Source organism: Pseudorca crassidens, chromosome 1, assembly GCF_039906515.1.
Source record: "Pseudorca crassidens isolate mPseCra1 chromosome 1, mPseCra1.hap1, whole genome shotgun sequence".
NCBI classification, from domain to species: Eukaryota; Metazoa; Chordata; class Mammalia; order Artiodactyla; family Delphinidae; genus Pseudorca; species Pseudorca crassidens.
Genome location: NC_090296.1, coordinates 94,162,928 through 94,174,939, shown reverse-complemented (window position 1 = coordinate 94,174,939; position 12,012 = coordinate 94,162,928). Strand labels below are relative to the sequence as shown.

Below are 12,012 nucleotides of genomic sequence, written 5' to 3'. Positions count from 1 at the left end.
CCCCAAAACACACACCAGACATGGACCTGCCCACCAGAAAGACAAGATCCAGGCTCATCCACCAGAACACAGGCACTAGTCCCCTCCACCAGGAAGCCTACACAACCCACTGAACCAACTTTAGCCACTGGGGACAGACACCAAAAACAACAGGAACTACGAAACTGCAGCCTGCAAAAAGGAAACCCCAAACACAGTAAGATAAGCAAAAGGAGAAGACAGAAAAACACACAGCAGATGAAGGAACAAGGTAAAAACCCACCAGACCTAACAAATGAAGAGGAAATAGGCAGTCTACCTGAAAAAGAATTCAGAATAATGATAGTAAAGATGATCCAAAATCTTGGAAATAGAATAGACAAAATGCAAGAAACATTTAACAAGGACCTAGAAGAACTAAAGAGGAAACAAGCAACAATGAACAACACAATAAATGAAATTTAAAATACTCTAGAAGGGATCAATAGCAGAATAACTGAGGCAGAAGAACGGATAAGTGACCTGGAAGATAAAATACTGGAAATAACTACTGCAGAGCAGAATAAAGAAAAAAGAATGAAAAGAACTGAGGACAGTCTCAGAGACCTCTGGGACAACATTAAATGCACCAACATTCAAATTATAGGGGTCCCAGAAGAAGAAGAGAAAAAGAAAGGGACTGAGAAAATATTTGAAGAGATTATAGCTGAAAACTTCCATAATATGGGAAAGGAAATAGTTAATAAAGTCCAGGAAGCACAGAGAGTCCCATACAGGATAAATCCAAGGAGAAACATGCCAAGACACATATTAATCAAACTGTCAAAAATTAAATACAAAGAAAACATATTAAAAGCAGCAGGGAAAAACAACAAATAACACACAAGGGAATCCCCATAAGGTTAACAGCTGATATTTCAGCAGAAACTCTGCAAGCCAGAAGGGACTGGCAGGACATATTTAAAGTGATGAAGGAGAAAAACCTACAACCAAGATTACTCTACCCAGCAAGGATCTCATTCAGATTTGATGGAGAAATTAAAACCTTTACAGACAAGCAAAAGTTGAGAGAGTTCAGCACCACCAAACCAGCTTTACGACAAATGCTAAAAGAACTTCTCTAGGCAAGAAACACAAGAAAAAGAAAAGACCTACAATAACGAACCCAAAACAATTAAGAAAATGGGAATAGGAACATACATATTGATAATTACCTTAAATGTAAATGGACTAAATGCTCCCACCAAAAGACACAGACTGGCTGAATGGATACAAAACCAAGACCCATATATATGCTGTCTACAAGAGACCCACTTCAGACCTAGGGACACATACAGACTGAAAGTGACGGGATGGAAAAAGATATTCCATGCAAATGGAAATCAAAAGAAAGCTGGAGCAGCAACTCTCATATCAGACAAAACAGACTTTAAAGCAGACTATTACAAGAGAAAAAGAAGGACACTACATAATGATCAAGGGATCAACCCAAGAGGAAGAAATAACAATTGTAAATATTTATGCACCCAACATAGGAGCACCTTAATACATAAGGCAAATACTAACAGCCATTAAAGGGGAAATCAATAGTAACACATTCATAGTAGGGGACTTCAACACCCCACTTTCACCAATGGACAGATCATCCAAATGAAAATAAATAAGGAAACACAAGCTTTAAATGATACATTAAACAAGATGGACTTAATTGATATTTATAGGACATTCCATCCAAAATCAACAGAATACACATTTTTCTCAAGTGCTCATGGAACATTCTCCAGGATACATCATATCCTGGATCATAAATCAAGCCTTGGTAAATTTAAGAAAATTGAAATTGTATCAGGTATGATACAATGCTATGAGACTAGATATCAATTACAGGAATGCTGACCACAATGCTATGAGACTAGATATCAATTACAGGAAAAGATCTGTAAAAATTACAAACACATGGAGGCTAAACAATACACTACTTAATAACGAAGTGATCACTAAAGAAATCAAGGAGGAAATTAAAAAATACCTAGAAACAAATGACAATGGAGACACGACGACCCAAAACCTATGGGATGCAGCAAAAGCAGTTCTAAGAGGGAAGTTTATAGCAATACAATCCTACCTTAAGAAACAGGAAACATCTCGAATAAACAACCTAACCTTGCACCTAAAGCAATCAGAGAAAGAAGAACAAAAAAACCCCAAAGTTAGCAGAAGGAAGGAAATCATAATGATCAGATCAAAAATAAATGAAAGAGAAATGAAGGAAACAATAGCAAAGATCAATAAAACTAAAAGCTGGTTCTTTGAGAACATAAACAAAATTGATAAACCATTAGCCAGATTCATCAAGAAAAAAGGGAGAAGACTCAAATCAATAGAATTAGAAATGAAAAAGGAGAAGTAACAACTGACACTGCAGAAATACAAAAGATCATGAGCAATTACTACAAGCAACTCTATGCCAATAAAATGGACAACCTGGAAGAAATGGACAAATTCTTAGAAAAGCACAACCTGCCATGACTGAATCACGAAGAAATAGAAAATATGAACAGACCAATCACAAGAAATGAAATTGAAACTGTGAGTAAAAATCTTCCAACAAACAAAAGCCCAGGACCAGATGGCTTCACAGGAGAATTCTATCAAATATTTAGAGAAGAGCTAACACCTATCCTTCTAAAACTCTTCCAAAATATAGCAGAGGGAGGAACACTCCCAAACTCATTCTACGAGGTCACCATCACCCTGATTCCAAAACCAGACAAAGATGTCACAAAGAAAGAAAACTACAGGCCAATATCACTGATGAACATAGATGCAAAATCCTCAACAAAATAATAGCAAACAGAATCCAACAGCACATTAAAAGGATCATACACCATGATCAAGTGGGGTTTATTTCAGGAAAGCAAGGATTCTTCAATATACAAATATATCTTCAATATACAAATCAATCAATGTGATACACCATATTAACAAATTGAAGGAGAAAAACCATATGATCATCTCAGTAGATGCAGAGAAAGCTTTCAACAAAATTCAACACCCATTTATGATAAAAACCCTGCAGAAAGTAGGCATAGAGGGAACTTTCCTCCACATAATAAAGGCCATATATGACAAACCCACAGCCAACATCATCCTCAATGGTGAAAAACTGAAAAAATTCCCACTAAGATTAGAAACAAGACAAGGTTGCCCACTCTCACCACTCTTATTCAACATAGTTTTGGAAGTTTTAGCCACAGCAATCAGAGAGGCAAAGGAAATAAAAGGAATCCAAATCGGAAAAGAAGAAATAAAGCTGTCACTGTATGCAGATGACATGATACTATAATAGAGAATCCTGAAGATGCTACCAGAAAACTACTAGAAATAATCAGTGAATTTGTAGCAGTAAAGTAGCAGGATACAAAATTAATGCACAGAAATCTCTTGCATTCCTATACACTAATGATGAAAAATCTGAAAGTGAAATCAAGAAAACACTCCCATTTACCATTGCAACAAAAAGAATAAAATATCTAGGAATAAACCTACCTAAGGAGACAAAAGACCTGTATGCAGAAAATTATAAGACACTGATGAAAGAAATTAAAGATGATACAAATAGATGGAGAGATATATCATGTTCTTAGATTAGAAGAATCAACATTGTGAAAATGACTGTACTACCCAAAGCAATCTACAGATTCAATGCAATCCTTATCAAACTACCACTGGCATTTTTTACAGAACTAGAACAAAAAATTTCAGTTTGTATGGAAACACAAAAGACCCTGAATAGCCAAAGCAATCTTGAGAATGAAAAACGGAGCTGGAGGAATCAGGCTCCCTGACTTCAGACTATACTACAAAGCTACAGTAATCAAGACAGTATGGGACTGGCACAAAAACAGAAATACAGATCATGGAACAGGATAGAAAGCCCAGAGATAAACCCACACACATATGGTCACCTTATCTTTGATAAAGGAGGCAGGAATGTACAGTGGAGAAAGGACAGCCTCTTCAATAAGTGGTGCTGGGAAAGCTGGACAGGTACATGTAAAAGTATGAGATTAGATCACTCCCTCACACCATACACAAAAATAAGCTCAAAATGGATTAAAGACCTAAAATGTAAGGCCAGAAACCATCAAACTCTTAGAGGAAAACATAGGCAGAACACTCTATGACATAAATCACAGCAAGATCCTTTTTGACTCACCTCCTAGAGAAATGGAAATAAAAACAAAAATAAACAAATGGGACCTAATGAAACTTCAAAGCTTTTGCACAGCAAAGGAAACCATAAACAAGACCAAAAGACAACCCTCAGAATGGGAGAAAATATTTGCAAACGAAGCAACTGACAAAGGATTAATCTCCAAAATTTACAAGCAGCTCATGCAGCTCAATAACAAAAAAACAAACAACCCAATCCAAAAATGGGCAAAGACCTAAATAGACATTTCTCCAAAGAAGATATACAGATTGCCAACAAACACATGAAAGAATGCTCAACATCAGTAATCATTAGAGAAATGCAAATCAAAACTACAATGAGATATCACCTCACACCAGTCAAAATGGCCATCATCAAAAAATCTAGAAACAATAAATGCTGGAGAGGGTGTAGAGAAAAGGGAACCCTCTTGCATTGCTGGTGGGAATGTGAATTGGTACAGCCACTATGGAGAACAGTTTGGAGGTTCCTTAAAAAACTACAAATAGAACTACCATATGACAGAGCAATCCCACTACTGGGCATATACCCTGAGAAAACCATAATTCAAAAAGAGTCATGTACCAAAATGTTCACTGCAGCTCTATTTACAATAGCCAGGAGATGGAAGCAACCTAAGTGTCCATCATCGGACAAATGGATAAAGAAAATGTGGCACATATATACAATGGAATATTACTTAGCCATAAAAAGAAATGAAATTGAGTTATCTGTAGTGAGGTGGATGGACCTAGAGTCTGTTATACAGAGTGAAGTAAGTCAGAAAGAGAAAGACAAATACCATATGCTAACACATATATATGGAATCTAAGAAAAAAAATGTCATGAAGAACCTAAGGGTAAGACGGGAATACAGACACAGACCTACTAGAGGATGGACTTGAGGATATGGGGAGGGGGAAGGGTAAGCTGTGACAAAGTGAGAGAGTGGCATGGTCATATATACAGTACCAAACGTAAAACAGACAGCTAGTGGAAAGCAGCCACATAGCACAGGGAGATCAGCTCGGTGCTTTGTGACCACCTAGAGGGGTGGGATAGGGAGGGTGGGAGGGTGGGAGACGAAAGAGGGAAGAGATATGGGAACATATATATATGTATAACTGATTCACTTTGTTATAAAGCAGAAACTAACACACAATTGTAAAGCAATTATACTCCAATAAAGATGTAAAAAAAAAAAAAAAAGAAAGAAACAGTCAACCTCAGGTTCACAGCCCAGAGAAAATACTTTTTTAAATGACGGTGAAATAAAAGGCAAAGATGGGAAGAGAAAAAAAAAACCTTAACCCCTACAGTGAACTATGTAAAAAAATTAACTGAAAATGGACCACAGACCTAAAAGCTAGTTAAAATGAAATACTCAATACAGCCTAGATCTATGTAACTGAGAACTTTAAACACTAGGAAACTCAGAAGAGAATCGGACTGCTAGAGAGAAGCAGCCATGCAGAAGGACTTATGATACAGATGAAGCATATCCAGTGCCAATCCTGTCTGCTTTGCCTGAGTGAGAGAGGAAAAGTTGGGGATGAGGGGTAAGAGAATACATGCTAATTTTATGTAATTATTTGCTTCCCCGCCTTTCTGCAAGGTGCCATCTGAGTTATAGCTCCTCACAGAATTCATGGCCCCATAAAACAGGGAAATAACCTCTTTTTTTTTTTTCAACTATTCTAGCGATAGCTGAGGAGAAAAGAAAAATGTAAAGGGGTAACCAAAAAAGGATTTAACCTAACTTAAATAGAAAAACATCCTAATTACATTTCTGATTTCAAGCCCACCACAAAAAAGTCTGGTAATTAATTTATCACCCTGAATGTTGTCCAGGGAAATACTCTAAGTGAAAGCTATGCACTTCGTTGAGAAGGCAGGAATCCTTCAACACCAGCAATAAGGTTCACAAATCAGGGCTCCATAAGCCTGGATGCACTCTGAACTTGATGCACTCTGACCACTGAGAACTTGCCCTATCAGTGCCAGATCATTCTCTGGTACCCTCAGCACAGCCTGCTGGAACAGCTCAAAGACCCAAAATCAGTCACTCTGCTGCTGAACTACAAATGCTGACTGAAACAGCATTAAGATACTTAGTAATACTTTTAGGCTGAATTTGCTTTTTCTCAGAAATGAATATCAAGTGAAAAAAGTGGGGTCTGGAAAAGAAAGAGATACAGGCAAAGAGTGTAGCCTACAGACTGGCCTAGTGTTGACAGAGATGAAGGGAAATTCCACCAAGGGAAATGGAGGATGAAAGAATTATGATGATGTAAAACTGAAGAATCACAGTTTTGCACTAGGTGGGATCATCTGCCCACCAAACAGGAAATTACATGTGGAATTCTCAGATACTCAAAAATAGCACTTGTCCTTCACTCCAGTTTTTTATTTTTTTACTAAGAGAATAATATATCAGCATAAAAAGTTTTGAAAATAATAATCATGTCTGAATATAATTTTCATTTTTGTATAATTCCTTTCAACCTCAATATACTTTTACTTAACAGTTTTAAGCAAGGTATAAGTAAAACTTCATATTCTGCTTTTTTTGCTTAATAAGTATTAATTTTACAATGCAATATTTATCATTTTTAATGATGAAGTAATAATCAGAGCTAATATAATTTATGTACCAATTCTCCTGTTAGGATATCAAAATTGATGCCTCTTTTTCACTATTAAAAATACCATTTTAAGAAGTACTTTTTCCATAGACATATCAATATTGTTGAACTATTACTATTGGTAATATTTCCATCAAGTCCCCTTTCCACTGAGACCTGTCCTCTCCACCAATGGGGGTGAGAATACACATAGTCATATTTTTAACTTAATTTGGACCCGGACTCTTGCCCCAGCTGACTGGACTAAAGAGAATACCTGACTGAAGCTGAGCCAATTAGATTTTCTCTTTCAGGAATATAAAAGGTATGTCACTGGTGGCTCTGGAGCTGGGGAAGCCATTCCTACCATGTGTATAGATAACAGTCACGAGCTTTTGTAGGGCCAGTTTTTTTGTTCAAAACAGGGAACACAGATTCTCAAAGGAATATAACTGACTACTTACCAAATTGATTGTACTTTCTGATCCTAGCCCAACAAATAATGATGATGCCAGCAGCTGCTTTTCTTTCTCTTCTTTAGATTGGGTAAGGGCTTGAGATTGATCGTTTTTTGTTATAATTTGATCTACATTCTCCATTATTATATTCTCTTGAGGGACTGGCAGAGCTTCTGTTTCATCACCAGTTTTGCTTTCCTTCTTGGGAAGATAGCCCTCTTTCCCCCACAATTTCTTTATACCTTCCAGCTTCAAGCTATTTGTCCTAAGGAGATTGATAATGAAATCAAGTCAATTTAAATAATTGCTAAATACTTACCTTCTTGAGGCGTTTTTAAAAACACATCATTGTCATGACCTTTTAGAAATAGCTTTCATATTATATTCTACGTGCCAGAAATAAAACCTAGATCTTTAGATTTTATTTTAGTTATAGCCAACCTCCCCTAACTCTCCAGCCAAAAGATTTAAGGCAACAGAACTCTAGACTTAGTTAAAAATTTCAGATTATTTAATTTTCATTTAATTCCTTGAATAAGATGTCCAAAAATAGAACTACTGTAAATCAGTTCCTTTCACCTATTGACTTTTCAAAAATACCTTTAATTCTGATGGGTTAAAGATCAGAAATGATATAAGTTTCATACCTATAATCACTCAGTGAAGGAATTAACACTACATAAATTCACTACATAAAATCCTGTTGAGAGCAAAAAAAAAAAAAAATCATTCAAATCTACTCCTGTGTGTAAATTTACCTTTAATCCACAAGGTTTTCTTAATGTGAGCACAAGCTACACTTTCAACTATTATAAATGTACACTTATAAAAATGAATGAAGTTTGATCTGTAGAAGAAAACAGTAGTATTTTTGGAAAAAGCATGAAGGTTAGGAGTTTTCTTATACCTGAGATGAAAAAGAATAAAGTTGTGATTAGAATTAGGTCTCACCTACTGTTGTCCCAAAAGCTACCGCTGTGAATCGTAAGTGCAGGCTGAAATAACCAAAGACTGCCTCTACTGTTTTCATATAAGAACCATGTGTCCTTGGCACTGGCTCATTTAAGTATCCCTCTCATGATCCAAAACTGAATTTTTAAAATTTGTACTACAAGATAGGCAGATCGTGAAATGAATCTAAAAGAAGGATTCAGAAATATCTGTACTATTATTTCATTTTAATTTGTTGGAATCATGGTCAGTTTGATTTTCTGTAGTATGCCAGAAACAAAAACAGATCATTATACTTCATACTGAGTGAAGAACTAATGCTATTAAGTACCAACTGGCTAAAAGAAAGTCTAATGTTAATAAAGAACGCCCTATAGGGAATTAGTCCATGCCTACTCAATGAATTTTACTGTTGAATGTTCCTTTACAAATATCTTCATTCATTCCTTTCTTTCAGGTACCAAAAGAGTTTTCTAAAAAGTTCAAAAAAAACTGTTAGTTATCTATCAAACCTCTTAGAAGAAAACTGGTTGATCTTGTGTGAGCAGACAAAAAAGTCATCAGGGGAACCCCTAAAATGACCCCAGCACTTCTAGGATGCTCAACAGCAACAACTCAAAAGGATTCATGAATGCCCACAGCAGGATTACAGTGTTTTTTGTAACCCTGTTTACCAAAACATATCCTTTAATTATTGGCGGGGGGGAATAAAAAAGAGCAACTCCCCAAATGATTCAAATATTAGTTTAACTAAAAAAAGGCAGGTGTGGTAGACCCTGGGATGTTCCATCCAGATCCCCCTTCAATGAAGGACTTTGTTGGCGCAGCTGTTAGGAGCATAGCACCCTTAGGGATTTGCCTCAGTTGCAGAGAGTCACCTCAGTTGCAGATCATGCCCTTTTCCAGGGCAGCCCATATCCAATAATTGATGAACAGAAGTATAGAGTCCTGGCCACCCATTTTAGCCTAACTTAGGACAGCTCAGATGGGCCATTCTAGCTTCAGAGCTTCCTATGGGGTCAGCAGACACTGTTGCTGGCACTGCATTGCTTAACTTCTTCCTCTGCCCAAACCCTCTTCTTTTCCTTTCCTTCCACAGTTGTTGATGCCAAGGGCACTCCTTAATATTCTGCATGCTAAATTCCATCTTGGAATGCACTCCCCAGGGAATTCAACCCACAATAACAGGCAAAAATGAGAAGGGGAAGAAAAAGGAGCCTGAATACATGCCTATTATCAACATAAATTTTCACTGTCATGCATTACATACAGAAAGTCTAAAAAGGAGGTAGATAAATAAGAGAGCAGCATAAAACCATTTCATACACAAAATATGCCTCTTTATGATATGAAACATAACATAAAAAATTTTTAAACATAAGTCATCTTTGCCTGGATTTTGACAACAATAATATTATAATTCATCGTTTTATACGGTATACCTTTGTGTTGTTTTTAATCAGACCATTCAAACACAGATGTAGATTATGGCCAAGCAATCTTCAAAAGATTAGGAATGTACTTTGAGCTCTAGAAATTCCCATTTGTGGTAGGGTGCTGCTCTGTAATAGGGCTTAAGGTAAGAAATGCTAAATTGGGCTTGCCCCACGTTATTCTCAGCTTGCCAGAGACTGCAGAAGAATGATCATCTCTCTAAAGCTGATACACCTCACCAATTACCACTTAGGTTCCTAATCTGAAATAATGTGTGAGCTGTGGTCCTCTTTGGAAAGAAATTTTAAATTCATCCCTCATGTTGCACTTCATGGTAATCCAGCATATGTATAATTCCTGAGCAGCTTTGCCAGATGTCATTTCTCTGAGGGTAGTACATGTACACATACAGGATTTACAAGGCCCTGTCAAGTCCCCCAGATCCTAGTTCAATACTAAAAAAGCAGATGCCATCATCTGTTGTGCAGGCAAAAGGGACTACGCTTCCTCCCTGGGTTTGGAGGGTTTCTGTCTCTCCTTCCCTTGCCCCTCTATTCCCTGTTTGAGGCACTTAATTGCTATCACCACCACCATCACATGCTCACAAACGGTATCTGCTCCCCATGCTTATAATACTGAAATTAAATATCTGGGAAAGAAAAGGGTGTCAACAGAGCAGGAAAAAAACGCTAAGAAAGAGATTTTGAACTTATGCCATTTCAATCAGCATATCATTCTACATTCCTCGTAATCTATGTGTCATTTTTCTGATAAATACTTCTTATAACCATATCACTGGAAGACTGACAAATGCAAAGACTAACATAAAATAAGGTTACTGAGTCTGTTCAAATGTCATCTTTCAAAGTTGTCACCTTTGAGATTTTATCATTTATTCTAACAATGTTGCCATTTCTCAAAACATTTTTGAACTCTTAGAAGAAGCTCCTTCACAAACAAGAAAGCCATTTTCATTACTTTATGTCACATTGGTATACTGACCAAAGTTATCCAGCTTGACTACTAATTTTATGTAGTAAATTCAGCTTTTGGATAATAACAATAATGATAGCAATGACAATTATTAATTTTAGTAGCTACCATTTATCAATCATTTATTACGTACTGGGTTGTATGAGGCACTTTACATAATCTCATTTTATTAACTTAGTCATATTTCTAGTAATTTATTCATATTTCCAAAATCAAAATTTACCTAAAAAGGATGAAGATTTGACTCCATGTTTAGAAAAATGTATCACCAATTTTCAAGGTGGCTGGAAAGATGGCTGAAAGTATTCAAGGTGGCTGGAAAGGTGGCTGAAAGTATTCTGAACAAAGTACACAGCTTTCTCAAGTGAAGTCCATCATCTTTATGTTCATCTATATATTCGTCAATCTTCCAATGAGATGGTTATAAGAAGTATATTATGAGGAATGCAGAATGATATGAACAGTCACCTCACTGGGTATATGAGTTCTGATACATTTCTTTAAAAATGTGTGTGTGTGTGTGTGTGTGTGTGTATGCATGATGTGTAGTAATAACACACACATCATTACTATGTGTAAAGCTTGTATACATTCTATACTGTCTTGGAAGTAAGCAAGCTCTCTTAAAGTACAAGGACAGGCTATACACTATCAATACCTCGAGAGCAATAAACAGAAACAGCTGAAACAACCACCCATGCAGAATTTAGCTTTCAGGAATCCTTCAACATGTAAAGACATTTAAACACTCCCATGTTCTCAATTTTAAGAAAGGAACTTACTCTTTTAGCCCGGTCTCTGTACTATTCCCAGATATATCTGAACCAAGAGAAATGCCAGCAGGAGACTGTCGTCCAGAGAAGCCAGATGAAGAAAAGGAGAGTCCATATGGTTCAAAACTGAGAACTAGAATTTTAAAACAACAACAGAGGTTCATATTTAAAACAAAGCAAAAATTATGAAAAAAAGCAAAATATAAAATAATAGAAAACTAGAATCCAGTGACAATTTTTAAACTGGAAGGGACTTTGGAAATGATCTAATCAAATATTTATAGCAATAATAATAAAGCAGCTATGATTTATTAAATCTCTACTACAGTCTTCATACAATTAGTTAATCAAAGACAGTCTTTCATTTTTCTTTTTACCACCCTTAAAAGCTAAAAAAGAATTCAATTAGGAAAGACAATTGATAAACCAGGTCTACTGAAAAGTTGCTGCTCTCATGCAAAAATGTTTAATGAACTATGAATGAAGACCTGACCATGTTTCTGTTTAACAAAATGCTCTTAGGCACATTCCTGTACCAACTGGACTGATGGAGCCCTCAATGTGAAATCCCCCTTACTGACAAA

The 12,012-nt window shown here is 36.3% G+C and overlaps 1 protein-coding gene across 7 annotated transcripts in view; it reads right to left on the bottom strand.

The window, feature by feature from the left end:
* The window catches only part of AP4E1 (adaptor related protein complex 4 subunit epsilon 1), a 94,305-nt gene that overhangs the window by 33,572 nt on the left and 48,721 nt on the right, over positions 1-12,012 (bottom strand). For all 7 annotated transcript variants that reach the window (XM_067746912.1, XM_067746903.1, XM_067746868.1 and 4 more), the window contains 2 exons: positions 11,438-11,561; positions 7,284-7,542 (listed from right to left, as the gene is read on the bottom strand). In XM_067746912.1, coding sequence (XP_067603013.1) covers positions 7,284-7,542; positions 11,438-11,561 — 383 coding nt within the window. The remainder of the gene's footprint in view (positions 1-7,283; positions 7,543-11,437; positions 11,562-12,012) is intronic.